This window comes from Bufo gargarizans, chromosome 6 (assembly GCF_014858855.1).
Source record: "Bufo gargarizans isolate SCDJY-AF-19 chromosome 6, ASM1485885v1, whole genome shotgun sequence".
Lineage (NCBI taxonomy): Eukaryota > Metazoa > Chordata > Amphibia > Anura > Bufonidae > Bufo > Bufo gargarizans.
Window position 1 is genome coordinate 147255941 of NC_058085.1, and position 21438 is coordinate 147277378.

The 21438-nt window shown below is 43.4% G+C and overlaps 1 protein-coding gene across 4 annotated transcripts in view; it reads left to right on the plus strand.

The window, feature by feature from the left end:
- MICU1 (mitochondrial calcium uptake 1) overlaps nt 1-21438 on the plus strand; it is a 262988-nt gene that overhangs the window by 28337 nt on the left and 213213 nt on the right. For all 4 annotated transcript variants that reach the window (XM_044297988.1, XM_044297989.1, XM_044297990.1 and 1 more), the window contains exon 3: nt 11428-11605. In XM_044297988.1, the coding sequence (XP_044153923.1) occupies nt 11428-11605 (178 nt within the window). The remainder of the gene's footprint in view (nt 1-11427; nt 11606-21438) is intronic.

The window sequence follows — 21438 nt, forward strand, 5'->3', positions numbered from 1 at the left end:
TGATCCCCAATGTTAATCAGACATCAGCTCAGACCCCAGTGTGAATGACCTCCAATCAGACCTCAAATCAGAGCCCCAATATGAATAAGACCACCCCCCATTCAGACCTCAGATCAGATTCCCAGGGTGAATTGAGCCCCCCCAGACCTCAGATCAGAACTGCACGTTCATAGCAAATAAAATTATAAAATCAACTTGCCTCTCCTGATCTGGCCACTGTCGCCCTATGATTCAGCTCCTGCTCTTCAGCTCTTCCTGGCGCCTGCTGTCATGCTGTGCGTAGTCACAGCACTGTAAGCGGCCAAGGACCGGGAAGCGGTGAGTACAGAGCCTGAGGCGCGCTTAATTCACCGCTTCCCGGTCGTCCTGTACCAATGAAAGCTTCCATAATGGAATTGCTAATTAGTATTTGCCCCATAGGACGCACTGACATTGGTGGGGAGGTGCACTGCACTACACTGCCATCTGTACTGTTGGGAGTGTGTGTTTGATCCCTGATGGAAATGCTTGGTATGGCCTTTGCACGTTTTATTATTTTCATGTTTAATAAACAAATTTGTGGACATCAGTGCCCGTGTCCTGCATCTTTCTCTACTTAAAGGACTGCGGACTGATATCTGGTGGGAGCGGCTTTTGGCAGTGACAGCATGTCATCTCTTACACCTTCACCAGAGTTGTAATTGTGTAAGCGGCTACTAATACTATTTATTTGGGTACTACACCATTATTTGAGATATCCTTTCACTGTATGATGGGGTTAGTATGTGTGTCCTCCACCTCCATCATTGATTGTTCTGTGCCGACGGGCACAGAGAAGTGCATGAAATTGGTGTAATCAGCTTTGCACGTAGCTGCTCCAGTAATGAGATTTTGGAAACAAATACGGCACGCAGGTCTGCATATTGAGTTAATGACCTATGGAGCAGAGTCTCTTCTAGGTAAGGGATTGCCATTCATTTGCTGTAATACATGGCTTGTGTAGAAGGGGCAGACATCAATAACATTGATTACCCTGTCATTATTCTAAACACTGGTTCTGTTCATTATTCATGAGCGCTTTTGACGCTTGCTTTAGGACCATCAGGCAGATCTGTTAACTTTATTGTGGCCATCTGGCTAGTGAGGTGAGGAGGTTTAATTGTTTGCTTAAATTAAAGGGGTTGTCACATCTGGGAGATTAAGGGGTTGTCACATCTGGGAGATGGGATATCGCTAGGATAAACCATAGCTGCTGGTTTCACCTCTGGGGCCCACTATCTCCAGGATGGCCAGAGAAATCCACAGCCAGCAATGCATTTCCATATGTAATATTACTTGGTGGTCCTTCAGATAAGTGGCCATCCTCGGACAACTTGAGTCCATCCCAACAAAGTGCTCCTCCGTTCTGGCTTTTAAAGGGGTGGCCAAACCTCAGACCAGCCCTTTAAGTATTTAGTATAGACATCTATTATTGCTTCTGACTTTGAACTACTTATGGAATTAATTGTATATATTTTAGCATTTTTGTTCTTGAATCACATAAAGAGGATGATTATATAGCAATTACAATGGGGTATTACACGTAAAGAACTGCAGCAATTAGAAATGAATACAGTAATTTATGTGTTGGATTTTTCTCTTCTATAAAAATATAAAAAAGTCAAACTTCAAAGCATTTAAACTAGTGTCAGTCAGTGGTACTGGTGTGTGGGGGTGGCATCTCCTGCATAGATATATATAATTTCTGTACCAGAATTCATCTAATTTACGGTGGCTGCCCCTGAACGCTGTCTGAAAGGATATTTCTACAACCGGAATCTGTTTTGCCTCTAATGAGTTCCATTTACATATTAGTTGAATCAATCTCCTTCGCACCAGATACCAAATATCATATTACAACTTTAGGAATATGAGGTTAATCTGAGGCAGGAAATTAATATGGAGAAATGGAAAAGAATTCTACAGAATCCTAAAAGAAGGCACTGAAGAAATTAAAATAAAAAAGTAATCAATCGGATTTGATAGAATACTTGTGGACTGACCAAATTCCTGCATCTCGAAGGGGTTCTCGTTAATGATTTAAAATGGCAGCAAGCAACCTGTCCTAGAATGTGAGAAGGACTGGTTGCCACCACTTACAGATCTGCCTAGGGGTGAGGGGTGGGGATTTCACTACTACACATAACACTGCTCTACAATCGATGGTAATGATTTCATCCTGCCTATGATATGCCATCATGGCTGAGCAGCCTGACAGGAAAACTTACCAATGTGTAGTATATGCAAGTGCCAGAACGTAGTGTGTAGTGAGGCGCCAGCCACTCACCTCCAAGACAGCTCTGCAAGTAGAGACAGACAACCATTCCTGTACACATTGTAGGACTGGCTGTTGGCAGCCATTTTGAATTATTCTTGCAGAACCCTTTTAAAATAGCAGTCCGATTTTATACAAAGCTATATCAACAGGAATGCATTTTAACCCATTAAATAATCGCCAAGGACCTACATTTTGTTCCAGGTAAAATGCACACTAAATTGACTGAATTCATCTGCATTGTGTGCCACGTTTTCTAGGCACCCTACAGCAGTAGAGATTATGGTACCCCTTTATGGAGGTCTCGGCTGTTTTCCCTATTCAACAATCAATTTTGGCATTATGGCAACACATGGCATAAACATTGCAGATTTTCCACCATTGTGTCTACAGTCCTGTACAGTAGCATCAAAGTGGATGAGATTTTGTAAGATGCGTAAGACGTCTGCAGCGTAAATTGACCTTCAGTGTGGATAGTAATTCTGCAGCCATGGATTTCACCCTTTTCAATGTATAGAGTGAAATCCGAGGCAAATCCACTGCATAATTCCTGACAAATCAACAGACGAATTTCCGATGCGGAACCTTGACAAGAACAGCTGTGGAAATACAGCTGCAGAAAATCTCCCCTTGTGTGGCTATACCTTTCTAGAAATTCAAAGAAGATATTTTTTTTAATTTTTTTTTAATTGAGGACAATAGGCCAATGCTAGGCAACTGAGAGAAATCAATAAAGTTATAATCAGATGTCCCAATAACGCCTGTACAGGCAATTTTACTGGCTGAAAAAATGTCTCCCGGGAGAGCAAATGGATCAGGCGAAAGTATTTATTTTGCCTGATCCTTGCTTGTATACGCCAACATCAAGGAGGTCATTAGTGTGTCGGCTGAATCCGCCAAGAAAAACTAATGTGTGTGTGTGACTAGCTTTAGTTTTACATTTTGGGTCCAATAAAATCTTAATTGGATTTCTAGAAAACACCTTTAAGGATTCAGACACACAGGACAGATTTTCTGCAGTGATATTTCGACTGCTAATCTTGTCAAGTTTCCGCACTGGAAATTCTTCTGTGGATTTGCCTTTATACATTGCAAAGGGTGAAGTCCACGGCAGAAATTGACATGCTGCGGGATTAAAATCCCCACTACAGATCAGTGTCCGCTGCTGACTTCTTGTGCAATGTGTGCATGCTGCATGTGCATCCACTTTGATGCTACTGCAAAACACTGTATTTTCTGCACGCAATTCCATGCTGGAAAATATGCAATGATTATGCCATGTAAATGCCAAAACGCTGATTGTTGGATGAAGACTCCCATAAAAGGAGTCCCACAACCTCCACTGCTGTAGGGCGACTAGAAAACCTGGCACACAATGCAGATGATTTCAGTGATATTACAGTGTGCATATTGGACCAGAAGTAAGGCCCTCGGTGATTGATTATTGGGTTCAAATGTATTCCTGTAGATACGGCTTTGTATAAAATCGGACTGCTATTTTAAGTCTATATTTCCTGAGCTGCTTGGTTAAATGTCAGACAGAAAAGGTCAGAGGAGAGCTGTCTTTAGACAGATTCAGACTTGTCTTTAGAAAATGTGATCCAAAATGTTTAGCTTAACCCCTTAGTGACCAGCCTGATCTGGGCATTACTGACCCAAGCGTTCTTCTTCCTTTTTTCATTGTCGTGCTCTAAGAGCTATAACTTTTATATATTATATTTGATTTTTCTATCTATATAGCTTTGAGGTTTTTTTTTTTTTTGCTGGACACGTTTTAGTTTTTTAATGGCGCCATTTTGGGGTACGCACAACTTTTTGATTACCTTTTTATTAACTCTTTGTGGGAGGGACATGGGAAAAACAGCAATACTGCCACTGTGTTTTTATGTTATAAATTTTACGGCTTTCAATATTTTTATTCTCTGGGTCAGTACGATTACAGTGATACCAAATATATATGTTTTGTATTAAGTTTTTCTACTTTTTGGCAATAAAACCCCTTAAAAAAAAAAAAAAAAAAAAGTTTTTGCATTGCCGCTTCCCAAGACCCATAACTTTATTTTTATTTCTATGGAGTTTTGGAGTAAATTATGCTTTTTAATCGCTTGTTATTAGATTTTTTTTTTTTTCAGTGACAACTAAGAATAAATTAGCAATTCTGTCTTTATTTTTTTTTACGGCGTTCACCGTGGGGGATAATTTACATGATATTTATGTAGTCTGGGTCTTTACCACTTAACAAATATATATTGTGGGGGTTTAGCTCTTCTTCGGGGTCATTCTCACAGATACGGCTTAAGGACACCAGGTTTCAGGTCCAAATAGTGCATTTATTGCGCCTCAGCAAACCAAACATAAATACAAAATAAACACCTGCCCGGCTGGGCTCTAACTAAAAACATGACGTTCCTGACTCACCTAAGTCACAGTCCACACCCTGTGAACCCATGCGGCTTTGTCAGCCAATGTCCCACAGCCTCCAGGCTGCTCCCACAACAATGTCTCCTTGGGGATAGAGGTCTCTCAGCCCTCTCGGCTCAGACCACATAGAGCCACTCCAGCCTTCTGTGTTCAAGTCCCCACCCCCACTCACTCTGAGGATTCCTTTATCCCCAGGTGATTACTGCACCTGGTCTTTCTTCAGACCTGGCGATTCTGGGGAAGACGCAACAAATCCTGCCATATATCTCCCCTAACAACCATGAAGCCTGTCCCTGCCTCCCTGTATATGTGTATATGTGTATATATATATATATATATATATATATATATATATATATATATATATATATTATAATAGACAGCTTTTTGATTGATTTTTTTAAAATGCAATGCACCATCCCTTTAGTGCATTGTATTTTAATGTCAATGTTATTATGACATTGACCAGCAGGCTGCGCCAGAGAAGCACAGTCTGCTGGAAACTAATCAAGGTAGGTCATCCATATCAAATCAGTGAGGACTAGAACCAAAAACCAAACCGTGGATGGAGCCGGGAGCAGAAGGCTCTGTCTGCTCTGTAGTGACTTTCTAGCTGCACACAATAGCTGATCAGCAGGAATGCCGGGTATCGGGTCCCCACCAATCTGATGTTGATACTGTATCCTGAGGATTGATTATCAGTTTCTGCAGGCTGGGAAAGCCCTTTAAATATGAATGGCAGAAGCTGCCAACGATTAAGTTTTTTTTTTTTATAGGGGATTTAATTAAAGGTATATAATGAAACATATTATTTTAAACTCTAATCTGTTTCCATTTTCAGGAAAAAAAATATATATATTATATATACACACACACACAGTACAGACCAAAAGTTTGGACACACCTTCTCATTCAAAGACTTTTCTTTATTTTCATGACTATGAAAATTGTAGATTCACACTGAAGGCATCAAAACTATGAATCAACACATGTGGAATTACTGTATGTACATAACAAAAAAGTGTGAAACTACTGAAAATGTCAAAGTAGCCACCTTTTGCTTTGATTACTGCTTTGCACACTCTTGGCATTCTCTTGATGAGCTTCAAGAGGTAGTCCACCTGAAATGGTTTTCACTTCACAGGTGTGCCCTGTCAGGTTTAATAAGTGGGATTTCTTGCCTTGTAAATGGGGTTGGGACCATCAGTTGCGTTGTGGAGAAGTCAGGTGGATACACAGCTGATAGTCCTACTGAATAGACTGTTAGAATTTGTATTATGGCAAGAAAAAAGCAGCTAAGTAAAGAAAAACAAGTGGCCATCATTACTTTAAGAAATGAAGGTCAGTCAGTCCGAAAAATTGGGAAAACTTTGAAAGTGTCCCCAAGTGCAGTCACAAAAACCATCAAGCGCTACAAAGAAACTGGCTCGCATGCGGACCGCCCCAGGAAAGGAAGACCAGGAGTCACCTCTGCTGCGGAGGATAAGTTCATCCGAGTCACCAGCCTCAGAAATCGCAGGTTAACAGCAGCTCAGATTAGAGACCAGGTCAATGCCACACAGAGTTCTAGCAGCAGACACATCTCTAGAACAACTGTTAAGAGGAGACTGTGTGAATCAGGCCTTCATGGTAGAATATCTGCTAGGAAACCACTGCTAAGGACAGGCAACAAGCAGAAGAGACTTGTTTGGGCTAAAAAACACAAGGAATGGACATTAGACCAGTGGAAATCTGTGCTTTGGTCTGGTGAGTCCAAATTTGAGATCTTTGGTTCCAACCACCGTGTCTTTGTGCGACGCAGAAAAGATGAATGGATGGACTCTACATGCCTGGTTCCCACCGTGAAGCATGGAGGAGGAGGTGTGATGGTGTGGGGGTGCTTTGCTGGTGACACTGTTGGGGATTTATTCAAAATTGAAGGGATACTAAACAAGCATGGCTACCACAGCATCTTGCAGCGGCATGCTATTCCATCCGGTTTGCGTTTAGTTGGACCATCATTTATTTTTCAACAGGACAATGACCCCCAAACACACCTCCAGGCTGTGTAAGGGCTATTTGACCATGAAGGAGAGTGATGGGGTGCTGCGCCAGATGACCTGGCCTCCACAGTCACCGGACCTGAACCCAATCGAGATGGTTTGGGGTGAGCTGGACCACAGAGTGAAGGCAAAAGGGCCAACAAGTGCTAAGCATCTCTGGGAACTCCTTCAAGACTGTTGGAAGACCATTTCAGGTGACTACCTCTTGAAGCTCATCAAGAGAATGCCAAGAGTCTGCAAAACAGTAATCAAGCAAAAGGTGGCTACTTTGAAGTACCTAGAATATGACATATTTTCAGTTGTTTCACACTTTTTTGTTATGTATATAATTCCACATGTGTTAATTCATAGTTTTGATGCCTTCAGTGTGAATCTACAATTTTCATAGTCATGAAAATAAAGAAAACTCTTTGAATGATAAGGTGTGTCCAAACCTTTGATCTGTACTGTGTGAAAATTATTTTGTATACATTATTATGGGGCACCTATCTTACCCGCAGTTCTCAGATTTACTTTACAGCAAACTCATGAACTGTAAGGGAACTTGTCACATTGAACAAGTTGTCTGAGCTTCAGGAAACGTCTTATAGAGCAGAGGGAGCTGAGCAGATTGATATATAGTGGGAAAAGGTTCAGCAAAAAATGTATATTCTCAATTCAAATTCCTGTTAATTCTGGGTTTAAATGTCCAGAAGGTGGTCCTATCAGTGATTGACAGCTATCCCTGTTTACACAGTCGTAGAGGATGGGTTGTCAATCTTTGATAGGTCCTCCTGACTTCAGTCAGTGATTGACAGCCTTCCCTCTAAGGCTGGAGTTCACATCACTCTTTTCCCATATGTTTATCATACAGTAGGATCCGTTCACCATAGAGTTCCATTGTAAAAAAATAAATAAAAAAAATATTTTTTTTTTATAGACTCTGCAGTATACAAGAATGTGGTTTGGTGCGTTTTTGTATCCGTTTTTTTTTTTCTAACATATGGGTCAAACTGAGGCATAAACGTAGAGTGACTGTCTTCCAGTACTCGTGTAACTCTGGAAATACCATAGGGCTAAAATTGTAGAACAGCCATATGAACAATAATATGATGCTCGTATCACAACACTCATGTAACAAAGAAAGAAAATGGGAACTAATCGAAAGATGATTGGAACTGAATGGTGATGGTAATAGATGATTCCTCAAACAGATCATGGCGATGACTGATGAGGATAAACAAAGATGAATAAAACAGGCAACTGACCCTTATAAGCTATTCCTGAATCTTTTCCTAGATCTTTTACTGGCCCTGACGCCAACACCACCGACCATCTCTCCCTATAGTCATTCCTACTGAAAACCCTAATCTGCCATACTGACCCTAAGGGCTGTATTACACTAACAGATTATCTGACAGATTGTCTGACCAATCATTGGTCAGATGACCAATTACACACACACACACATCTTTGGTTATACTCAACAGCTATTGGTCTGGCTGAACAAAGATTGGGCAGATAATTTGTTGGTGTAATACCTATCACAACAGCAGGAGGACTTTAGGATTCAGAGATAAGAAACACCAAAGTGAGCAGAGCTGAGTCAAGGCAAGACAAATTCCAAAATATGAAAAACTACTAGACTTAGGAAGAAGACCCCGACTATAATATTCACAAAAACAAAACTATACTGACATCAGGCAAACTAGACCAGAAACTAGATGTTAGAAATGTACAAGTATTACAAGATTCAGATGCACAGAGTTTGCTATAACAAGCAACCCATTGCAGAAACCTGAAATATTTAAAGAGATGCTAACCAATGGGGAACTCGTCTTCCAAAGAAGCCGGGCTGCTGCAGAGAGGTCAACTGACCCACACTAATGGATCTGTGAGGCATAGCGTAGGGGAGAAAATTAAGCGGCAGGAAATTGCATACCGATGTTAACACAGACACGGTACAGAACTACTTGTGAAGTTTAAGATCCTGCAGCAATATGTTTTCAACTCTCAAAACCAGGCTTCTGTCAGCTGTAGTCACTCCTGCCAGTTCTTCTCCGAGTCACTTAACCTTTCATGCCTCTATGCCCATATGATTGTTTCCAGAGAATTTTATTCTCAGATTTTTACTGTAATTTGTTCTGCAATGTTGGGGGAAGCCCAAGTGCCCCACGGCAGAAACTGATCCTGCTGTAAAATGATGTTGATCTAATATTGTGAGCACCATTATTATTACTCTAATGGCTATTAGGCTGGGGCACCATGAAATAATAGAAATAACAAATAGAAGTTGCATGCAATTCACACTTAAATGAAGGCCATTATTTAATTATATCTTGATGAAAAAAAAATACTATTAAATGACAAATACACTTTAAGTGAAAAGTCTAAACCTTGGCATCTTGGGAGAATCTACTTTATATGATCATTCCAATATTAACAGTAGTGGGCCCAATGCATTGCAACAGAATTGCCTTGGGGCCAATCTTCAGAGGAGAGCCTAAGGGATTCCCTGGTATTCGCCCTTTAACCCCTGTATAGACATCTGGACTGTGCTGCAGGGAATTACAAGGTCTCAACCACAGTAGTCTGTTAGCAGCAGCTGATGTAAGTGACACCAGGAAGCGGCCAAAAAAATAGTGGGCAGAAGTTTTAGTGAAGTGGTCAGTGCACATGGAGTAGGGGCAGCATGGTAGGCGGCCAAAAAGTCAGGATGGACAGCAGATAGGGAGCAAAGTCAAAAGACAAGCCCGATCAGAGGCCAGGAGGACAATACAGTAGAATGCCGTAGCAGAATACAGGAACCACAATGGATAGATTGTGAAGGCAGAGTGGACATGCTGGCCGTTTAAGGACCCAAAGTCATCATGGGAGAGCAGCAGGGGACAGAAGCATAGGAAGGACACTGGGCACAGAGCAAACCAAGTAGTGCAGAGTGGGATGGCGGCCTCAAGGAAAGAGGTGTATGACATGACTCCAAACATTTGGTACATCTTGCCAACGGATATTGACTATATTGAGAAGAAGTCTCTTGTATAAGAGGAACCTGCATGTCTAGTGTGGTTACTGTGTGTTGTGTGTTTTTACAGCTGGGATTCGGACTTGGAGTTGTGGATTCATGTACGCCCTGGTGCCAGTTTTAGGCTTCTGCTGTTTTACTCCTCAGTCTTTGCATGCAGTATTTAAAATGTGATATGAAATCTAAGCTGCGGATTTTCGGTTATAACCAGACGGCGGTGCTGAGAAGAAGATTTGTCATGAAAACAAATTCTTTCATAAGTGTTCTGTTCCTATTTCTCTGTATTGTGACAGCTGACAGCATTTGCTTATAAAATAGATTTGAGATCTGTAGCCATCAATCAGTCCCTGCTGACACGTACATGACTCACTACAGGGACCATAAATCTCAGCCAGTAAAACACAAATGCACAAATCATTTCTCTGATTTCTCGGAGTAGTATGACTAGAACCTATCTCTAGGGACATGACACAAGCTGGTATGATGATGCAAAATAAAGCCGCTGCTAGTAAATGTCAAAGTACAAGTCTCATTTTCTATATTTTCAACTTTTACCCTAGGCTGTTATATAGATGTAACGTTGGAGTGCTGTTGACCACTCCTATGCCATGTTGACACCTGCTGGAAAATTTACGCTGTGGAAATCAGTGGTAAAATCTACGTGTGGTGCATGGTTCCATAATCTAAATGCATAATTTAAGGGCTCCGTGTCTGCTGAGGCACCTTTGAAATTTTGGGCATGCGCTGCTGATTCCTGCGGGTGTCGGCACACTGGGAAGCTCCATCACCTTTTACTATGATACAGTCAGTTTGGGTCAGGGAGCCATGGCTGACACATGGACTGGCCAACCGTGGTCATGTCCATAAGCCCTTACAAGGTGTTGTCTCACTCCACATTTATCATGTAGAGAAAGTTACGACAAGCCACTTAAGAATGTATTGTGATTATCCATATTGCCTTCTTTGCCGGCTTGATTTTATTTTTCCATCACAATATATACTGCTCATTTCCATGGTTACGACCACCCTGCAATCCAACAGCAGTGGTCGTGATTGCACACTATGAAAGCCCCTGCCTCTCTGGTGGCTGGGAGCATGCATAGGCCAGCCCTATGTAAAGGAGTACTGTATAATGTGATGGAAAAACTGAATCAAGCCATCAAAGGAGGCAATATGGCCAATCACAATACATTAGTAAGTGCCTTGTATTAACTTTCTCTACATGATAAATGCGTTTTCTTGCCACCGTGGGCCAGAAGCTAAATGGACAGGTGATAACTGACTAACCTCTTCGGGAGAGTTTTCTAGTCATGCTGTGCAACCTGTGCAGAGGTCACTGTGCGGGGAGGTGAAGGAGATGATCTGTGACCATTACCTATTGTCAGTGATGGATCCTGTGTTATCTGCCTCTATATGTATAATAGAGGTGATACTATCCATTGTGCTTCCTACTGTGGTGATAATGAGATGACTGCTGCAAAGTGATCTCTATAGAACAGGTACCAGTAGTTTGTCTGTCACCGGTCAGTATAAAAACAAGAATTCAGAATTTTTTATTTTTTTTTAGAAGTGTCACAAAAAATTAATGTTTAACATAGCAACATGTAAATGTATAAGGGAGAATTGGTATGGGATATTTGTGTGAATAAAACATATTCATTTTAAAACAGAGCCAATGCAGAAGCGCAGTCTTCAGTGAAGCACAACTTGAGAGAAGAGGACAATGTCAAAGGAAAGGAGGCAGAGGACCACGAGATTAAGGATGATCAGGTTGTGGAGTCAAGTCATGAAGATCAACAACCAGAAGAAAAAAAGAAGAAGCAACATGTAGGATTTAGGGATCGGAAGGTATGTGACATTTACGAGTTTCAGAAGAACTTCCTGTATTTTGCAAATTTGGTGACTTGTGCCAATGCTCCCTCACTTCCAGACCAGAACATTCCAGCAGTTAAACAGATTTTTTAGTGAATTATGCTGATCCTAAACTCTTTTTCTTGTTGGTTAGAACTGTTGAACTAGAAATGAATGGTTTTTATATTTAAGTGACTTACTTCAAAATTGCCATGAGATCTGGTTCCACATTGTAGATTTCCTGGTGCCGTTCTTTTCTTCCTGTCTTTCTTTAATTATTTTCTGTAGCAGAAAGTGCATATGTGGTGGACAACTTGTTTAACAAGTGATGCCAGTGCATTAGACCATGCTATGAACATTGACCTTATGTTTGCCCGAGTAGTCTAAGAACCTCCTTGCAGCTCCGAGTATTAGCTCTACTGAATCAGTGCAGTGTACTGACTCTCTCTCCCCCTCTGTGCGCAGGGAGTCCCTTTCCTTAGGCACAGCAGGACAGGACCTGCTGCAGAATCCCTTATATAGGCCACAAATGCTGTCAACCACCTAATACAGTACCCATGTGATGCAGAAACTCCCAGTACAGACTTAGGGCTCATGCCCATTTTTCACGGATCCGTTCCGTATCTGAGTTTTTTCCCCCTCTGATTTAAGTCCTCTTCCGCTTCTTTATTCCACAAAACATATCCGTATGGTTTCCATATGTGATACGTTTTTTGCAGATCGGAAACAGTAACTTATTAATTACCATGAGCATTATGGGCTGGGCATAGCATTTCTTCAGTATGGATCCTAAAAATACGGATGACTTACGGATGTGTTCCATGTGCGTTCCATATTTTGACCCATTGACTTAAATGGGGCTTCGGACCGTGATTTGCGGACAATAATAGGACATGCACTACTTTTTTGCGGAACGGAAATACGGAAACGTAATGCACACGGAGTACCTTCTGTTGTTTTTGCAGACCCATTAAAGTGAATGGTTCCACATACGGTCCGCAGAAAGAAAATACGTTCAGGAGCACTTTAAAAGAACCTGTCATCGCAAAATCCAATGCAATCTGGAAGCACCATATCATAGAGCAGGAGGAGCTGAGCAGATTGATCTCTATTTTTGTGGGAAAATATTCTCCGGCTCTATAACATGGCATTCTTGCGTTAGGGAAAACTTGATAAGGCAATTCACAGAATTTATTAATGGTCTTACACCAGTTTCCTGGTGTAGAAAAGTCGCATATTATTGCATAAAGCCCATTTAACAGAACCATTTGCTACTTTGCCCCCTTTTGCGCTGTACCTGCCGCTTTTCCAAGCAGGAGGGGGCTTGACCTATGCAGCCTGATAGATTTAAAACTGCTTTGTCACCAGGATTAACCCTATTAAACCAGACATACTGCCTGGTAGGCAGAGCACCCCTGCAGAGCACATGGCGTGCTACATAGCAGTGCTCAAACGATTCAGCCCGCCTCCTGGTGCTCCAGTTGCTCATTTTGCATAGGCATTAAAATACAGATATCTCTGCAAATGTTTAGCATACAGAGAAAAGAAAGGTATTGTTTTAATCAGCATAAGCCCCACCAGCCAGTGTGCCTGGATTAATAAGATTGATCCTGGCGACAGAGCCACTTTAAGCTACCAACTTACACCAGAATACTGGCTTAAAGTGCATATGTCATGTTTAATGAAAATCGGAAATCATATGGCGCATAACAATACTTTTCTAACACAACTAGAATCAGCCCTGTACCTCACATGGATCCACGTTCACAGCAGGTGGCGCTATACAGATACATTTTATTGAATACTAAATTCTTAGTTGTATACAACTACGAAAGTATTCAGATTAGTTTGAAAACTGTAAAATATGTTTCAAGTGTAGCTCCTGTAGATTTCAGCTTCTGGTGCATGGACCTCCCATGATGTGCCACAAATATGAGACATGCGCCTCTTAATTTTTGTGCATTTTACAGCAGCAGACTTCAGGCTGAGACCGCCATATAAAACACCAGTTTCCATTTATTAACACAACCCCACACAAGTGACAAATAATAAGTGTGCATCAGATTGTTATTTCAAGATGAATGTCTTTCCTTCATTTAATTGCTTAGTAGACAGATTTTGGGAGCAGTCCTACATTCTTTTTAATACATTGGCACAGTGAATATTGTCGTGTGCGAATGAAGTGTTAGTTTGACTGATGGTGTTACAAAATGAGCGCTTCAATACCCTTTAATAGCGATATTATTTTGCTTTGGTAGGCCAGCTTTAGACGGATAAGATGTATTGTCTAGTTCTTGAAAAAGTACAAATGGCCCTATTCTCTTCCTCGCTGCATTACATAAACATGATGTCTTCAGAATGGAGATTTAAAATGCAATTTTCTTTGAAATTTTAAGTCTGGTAATGAAAACGGAAAAGAATATTCCAGATAAATCTCAGGCCGTAATTAGAGTCTCAGGAAAGTACCTGCTGCAGGAGTTTTATATTTATTGTCTTCAAAGCCATTTTGCTTGTTCTATGTTTATTGCATTCATATTTTATGCCTTGTATTTTCTACACAGTGTATGTTCCTTTTGTCTATTGATTACAATGCGAGAATGTACTATGCATAACAGAATAAAACACTAGCATGTGTCTTGCTGTGAGCATTGTACTACATCCATTAAAATTATAACAGAGCTCTAGAGAAAAAGTAAAAATAGACTGTGTAGTTAAAGATTTTTGTAAAATAAGTCAACCACTACCCCTAACCCCCTTGAAGCTGACATGGTTAGAGGGCACATACACCTTTAGCACAGTAACGCACCTTATATGTGTATGTAACTGTAGTTGCTGACTGCCACAGTCCCGGGCTCCATGTTCAGTTTCAGATGCCGGTGTTTCCCCATTCACTGCCGCAGTCCTGGGCTCTATCCTTTCAGGCATCGTCTTTCCTGGAATCCGCTCCACTGTTTCCTTCCAGCCCTGGGCGCAGCATGCTTTCCAGCCCGTTCCCTGTAGCACTTCCTTTAAGGGACAGCGCGTGTCACTTCCTGTGATTTAGGAGTTTAGCTCATGTGACTGTGCTAACCAATCCTAGGCCTCTTGCACCTACAGTTGAAACCAGAAGTTTACATACACTATATATAAAAAGACACATATGTATGTTTTTTCTCAATATCTGACATGAAATCAGAATAAACCTTTCCTGTTTTTGGTCAATTAGGATTACCATTATTATTCTTTGCCAAATGCCAGAATAATGAGATAGAGAATGTTTTAAAGCATTTTTATTACTTTCTGCAATGTCAAATGTTTACATACACTAAGATGACTATGCCTTTAAACAATTCTGGACTGCCCATATGAAGATGTCATGTGTTTGGAAGCTTCTGGTTTGTTGGCAACATCTGAGTTAATTAGAGACACACTTGTGGATGTATTTAAATGCACACCTGAAACACACTGCTTCTTTGTGTAGCATCATGGGAAAGTCTAAAGTAGGGCTGAAACGATTATTCGAATAACTCGATTAAATCGAGTCAAAAAATTCATCGATGCAGTTTCCCTGCATCGAGGAATCGTTGAAATCACGTGATCACGGAGCGGGAGTGAAATTAAGCGTCTCACTCACCGCTTCCGTGTCCTCCGGAGGCCAGAGAGGCAGGACTGAGCCGGCCGGCACAGCTGAGGAGGAGGAGGAGGAGGGAGGAGGAGGGAGTCCCTCCCTCCCCACTGTGCGCGGCTGCCGCTGAACACCAATGAGGACAGAGTAGGAGGAGGAGGGGAGGGACTGTGGCCACTGCGCCACCAATGACTGTGCCGGCCATATCCCACAGGGTCCCCCTCCTCCCCCCCATCATTGGTGGCAGTGTCAGTTCCGATCGGAGCCCCAGCAGTGTAATGCTGGGGCTCCGATCGGTTGCCATGGCAGCCAGGACGCTACGGAAGTCCTGGCTGCCATGGTATGTTAGTGAGCAGAGAGCAGCGCATTATACTCACGTGCGCTGTGGCCGCCGGTCGCTCCTTCTCATAGGTCTGTGCGGCGCATTGCTAATGCTGTAAGCATTAGCAATCCGCCGCACAGACAGAAGAAGGAGCGACCGGCTGCCACAGCGCACGTGAGTATAATGCGCTGCTCTCTGCTCACTAACATACCATGGCAGCCAGGGCTTCAGTAGCGTGACTCCTGGCTGCCATGATAACCGATCGGAGCCCCAGCATTACACTGCTGGGGCTCCGATCGGAACTGACACTGCCACCAGTGGGGGGGGGGAGGCAGATCAGAGGCTTGGGGGGGGGGAGGCGGCCTGGGGGGGGAGGCAGATCAGAGGCTGGGGGGGGGAGGCAGATCAGAGGCTGGGGGGGGAGGCAGATCAGAGGCTGGGGGGGGGAGGCAGATCAGAGGCTGGGGGGGAGGCAGATCAGAGGCTGGGGGGGGAGGCAGATCAGAGGCTGGGGGGGGGAGGCAGATCAGAGGCTGGGGGGAGGCAGATGGAGAGAGAGTGGTTAATGGAGGCTGCAAGCACCACCTTGGCATGTATAAAGTTATTGGTTTAGAGAGGGGTTAATGAAGGCACCTCCAAGGTGCTTTCATTAACCTCTTCAAACCAATAACTTTATACATGCCTAATGCCAAGGTGCTTCCATTAACCCCTCCAAACCCATTGGGAACTGACACTGCCACCAATGATGGGGGGGGGAGGAGGGGGACCCTGTGGCCACTGCCACCAATGATTAATGCTGGGGAGGGAGGGGAGGGGGTTGCGTTACCAGAGGGGGAGGCAGATCAGAGGCTGGGGGGGGAGGCAGATCAGAGGCTGGGGGGGAGGCAGATCAGAGGCTGGGGGGGAGGCAGATCAGAGGCTGGGGGGGAGGCAGATCAGAGGCTGGGGGGGGGAGGCAGATCAGAGGCTGGGGGGGGGAGGCAGATCAGAGGCTGGGGGGGGGAGGCAGATCAGAGGCTGGGGGGGGAGGCAGATCAGAGGCTGGGGGGGGAGGCAGATCAGAGGCTGGGGGGGGAGGCAGATCAGAGGCTGGGGGGGGGAGGCAGATCAGAGGCTGGGGGGGGGAGGCAGATCAGAGGCTGGGGGGGGGAGGCAGATCAGAGGCTGGGGGGGGGAGGCAGATCAGAGGCTGGGGGGGGAGGCAGATCAGAGGCTGGGGGGGGAGGCAGATCAGAGGCTGGGGGGGGGAGGCAGATCAGAGGCTGGGGGGAGGCAGATGGAGAGAGAGTGGTTAATGGAGGCTGCAAGCACCACCTTGGCATGTATAAAGTTATTGGTTTAGAGAGGGGTTAATGAAGGCACCTCCAAGGTGCTTTCATTAACCTCTTCAAACCAATAACTTTATACATGCCTAATGCCAAGGTGCTTCCATTAACCCCTCCAAACCCATTGGGCATGTATAAAGTTATTGGTTTGGAGGGGTTAATGGAAGCACCTTGGCATTAGGCATGTATAAAGTTATTAACCCCTTCAAACCAATAACTTTATACATACCTAATTACGTATGTTATTTTAAGTAGCTTTTTCTTATTAGATTACTCGATGAATCGAGAAATATAATCGATAGAATACTCGATTACAAAAATATTCGTTTACTGCAGCCCTAGTCTAAAGAAATCAGCCAAGATATCAGGAAGAGAATTGTGGACTTGCACAAGTCTGGATCAACCTTGGGTGCAATTTCAAGATACCCAAAGGTGCCTCGTTCATCTGTACAAACAATTATACACAAGTACAAACAAGATGGGAATGTCCAGCCATCATACCGCTCAGGAAGGAGACTGGTTCTGTGTCCCAGAGATGAACGTGCTTTGGTCCGACATGTGCATATCAACCCAAGAACAAAAGCAAAAGACCTTGTGAAGATGATGGAAGAAGCTGGTAAGATTGTGTCAATATCCACAGTGAAACGAGTATACTGTATCAACATGGGCTGAAAGGCCACTCTGCCAGGAAGAAGCCATTACTCCAAAAGAAGCATAAAAAAAAAAAAGATTAATGTTTGCAAATGCACACAGGAACAAAGGCCTACATTTTTGGAGACATGTCCTGTGGTCTGAAGAAACTAAAATTGAACTTTTAGGCCATAATGATCATCGTTAACGTTTGGAGAAAAAAGGGAGAAGCTTGGAAGCCTAAGAACACCATTCGAACTGTGAAACACGGGGTGGCAGCATCATGTTGTGAGGTTGTTTTGCTGCATAAGGTACTGGTGCACTTCACAAAATAGATGGCATCACAAGGAAAGAAGATTGTGGAAATACTGAAAGACATCAGCCAGGAACGTTAAGCTTGGGCGGAAATGGGTCTTTCAAATGGACAATGACCCGAAGCATACTGCCAAACTGGTTACAAAGTGGCTTAAGGATACCAAAGTCAATGTTTTGGAGTGGCCATCACAAAGCCCTGATCTCAATCCTATTGTAAATTTATGGGCAAAGCTGAAAAGGCAGGTGTGAGCAAGGTAACCAGCAAACATGGCTCAGTTACACCAGTTTTGTCAGGAGGAATGGACCCAAATTCCTACCAACTATTGTGAAAAGCTTGTGGAAGGATATCCAAAATGTTTGACCCAACTCGTACAGTTTGAAGATGACCTTTCACTAGAATAAAAGATCTAAACTAACTATACAGGCATGGAGAGCGGCACCCAGGGATCTCCCTGCACTTACTAATTTCCTTGGGCGCCGCTCCATTCTCCCGTTATAGCCTCTGGTATCTTCATATGTTAGGCTCCACCCACTGGAACCTGCCGGCGCCGCCTTCTCCCATGCTGTAGCGCTGGCCAATCGCAGCGCTCAGCTCATAGCCTGATTGGCCAGCGATACAGCGTGGGAGAAGGAGATGCCTGTATAGTTAGTTTAGATTTTTTATTCTAGTGAAAGGTCATCTTTAAGGGCAATGGTACCAAATATCAATGAAATGTATGTAAACTTTTGACTTTGCAGAAAGTAATAAAAATGCCTTAAAACTCTCCTCTTCCTCTCCCTCTCTCTCATATTATTCTGGCATTTGGCGAATAATAATAATAATGGTAATCCTAATTGACCAAAAACAGGAAAGGTTTATTCTGATTTAATGTCCGATATTGAGAAAAACATGCATAGGTGTCTTTTTTATATAGTGCATGTAAACTTCTGGTTTCAACTGTATAAGTGGTCCAGCTCCCTACCCAGAGTGTCAAAGGTCCTTGTGTCCTGCAAAGGTTGCTGTTGTCTGTGCTGGTGTTTTTAGACTCCGCTACCTGTTTTGATGCTTACCTGCTCTGTCTCGACTCTCCTGTTGCTTATCCGGATTGCCTGACCTGTACCTGAGCCACCTGCACTGACCCATTGCTTGCCTTTGCCTCATCCTTCAGTCCTGCAGTGTCTCTCCTGGTTATGGCTTGGCCTGCTGACTACAACTGTACCTCTGGTACCCCCTTCTCCTGCCTCATGTGCCAATTCTCCTAAAAGGTAGCAACCTGGTGTTCCCCACGGAAAGTCTGTCCCCCACCGTCAGATACTGTGAAGAACGAGAGGTTCACTTAGACAACGCCCTTAGAGGAGGTTGGTCATGTGGCACAGTGGGTTCACAACCGCTGGTTCGTGAAATTGTATATGAGTTCATGATGCTTTTATATTAGGCTTCCTTTACACTTGCGGCAGTGTGATCCGACAAGCAGTTCCGTCGTCGGAACTGAATGCCTGATCCGCCGATCTGGATGTGACTAAAAGCATTTGTATCCGCATCCGGATGAGTCTCACATCTCACAAATGCATTGCAAGAACGGATCCGTCTCTCCGCTTGTCATGCGGACAGACTGTTCCGTCTTGTATCTTTTTTTCTTTCTCACATTTTTACCGGTCTACGTATGCGCAGACCGGAAGGACTGATCCGGTATTTTGAATGCCGGATCTGGCACTAATACATTCCTATGGGGAAAAATGCCGGATCCGGCATTCAGGCAAATCTTCAGTTTTTTTGTCGGAGATAAAATTGTAGCATGCTACGGTTTTATCTTTTGCCTGATCAGTCAAAATGACTGAACTGAAGACATCCTGATGCATCCTGAACAGATTACTCTCTATTCAGAATGCATGGGGATAAAACTAATCAGTTATTTTCCGGTATAGAGGCCCTGTTACGGAACTCTATGCCGGAAAAGAAAAACGCTAGTGTGAAAGTACCCTTAACTATGCATGATTAAAAATTATTTATTATATTTCTCACTAATTTATGCTTTCATATTGCGCAACAAGTCTTTTTAGGCATGTCATGTTTCAAACATTCAGGGCTTGTGAAACCACTGTAGATTAAAGCCTTATACTGCAAAAGGTTTTGCACTGACTAGACTGAAGTGTGGAGTCTAAGGCCTCTTTCACACGGGCGTCTTATTTTTGGCCCTGATAAGAGGCGAGTGCAAAACATTGTAATGCGTTTTGCACTCGCGTGAGAAAAATCACCCATGTTTGGTACCCAAACCCGAACTTCTTAACAGAAGTTCGGGCTTGGGATTGATGTTCTGAAGGTTGTATTTTCCCTTATAACCATGTTGAATACAGAATGCATAGTATAATAGTGCTGGAGGGGTTAAAAAAAAAAAAAAAAGAAATTAACTCACCTTCTCCTCTTGATCGCGTAGTTCCCGGTCTCTTCTTTACTAGCTGTGGGCTAAAGGACCTGTGGTGACGTCAGATCACATGCTCCAATCACATGGTCCATCACCGTGGTGATGGAGCATGTGATCTGAAGTCACCACAGGTCTTTTAGCCCACAGCTAGTAAAGAAGAGACCGGGAACTATGCGATCAAGAGGAGAAGGTGAGTTAATTTATTATTATTAATAATAATATTTTTTTAACCCCTCCAGCACTATTTTATACTATGCATTCTGTATTCAGAATGCTATTATTTTCCCTTATAACCATGTTATAAGGGAAAATAATACAGTGAATAGACTGTCACCTAGAAACCATGCGTGAAAATCGCACCACATCCGCACTTGCTTGCGGATGCTTGCGATTTTCACGCAACCCCATTAATTTCTATGGGGCCTGCGTTACGTGAAAAACGCAGAATATAGAACATGCTGCGATTTTCACGCAACGCATAAGTGATGCGTGAAAATCACCGCTCATGTGAACAGCCCCATAGAAATGAATGGGTCCGGATTCAGTGCGGGTGCAATGCGTTCAACTCGCGCATCGCACCTGCGCGGAATACTCTCTCGTGTGAAAGGGGCCTAAGGGATCCCCTGGTTTTCACCCTTAACCCTCGCAGGGGGGTATGTCTACAGCAACAGAGACAGGAAAATGGGCTACTTAAGGCACATAGAACACAGCTGTGGGGTCCACCAACAGGATCAAGGTGACAGGACTGGAAGATTAGTCCTGGAACAGACTAGGAACTGAAACTGGGGACACTGAGAATAGACTAGGAGCTAGAACCAGGAACATGGAGACTAGGAACATACAAGGAGATACTAGGAACAGGGAATGAAACCCGGTGATATCGGGAACAGCATTCAGAGGCAGGCCAAGATGGGAACTGTGCGATACCAGGTGCAGCGTCTAGGAGTAGGCCAAGGATGAAGCTGGAAAGTTCCAGGAACAATGACCCAGGATAGGCCATGAATCCAGCAAGTCTCAGGAAGCGCACCCAGAAATACGCACCAGGAACAGAGTAAATATTACTCCGCTGCAGAAACCGGTTGTGTTTTGCAGATTTGGACAACAGACAGAATGACGCAGGAGCTGAGCTGTACTGCACCTCTACTTAAATATGCCACCAGCATGCGTTGGTTGTCTGGCAATGAGGAAAAGATGATGGCACTGGAGCAGAGAGTCATACTGATGGTGCCGTT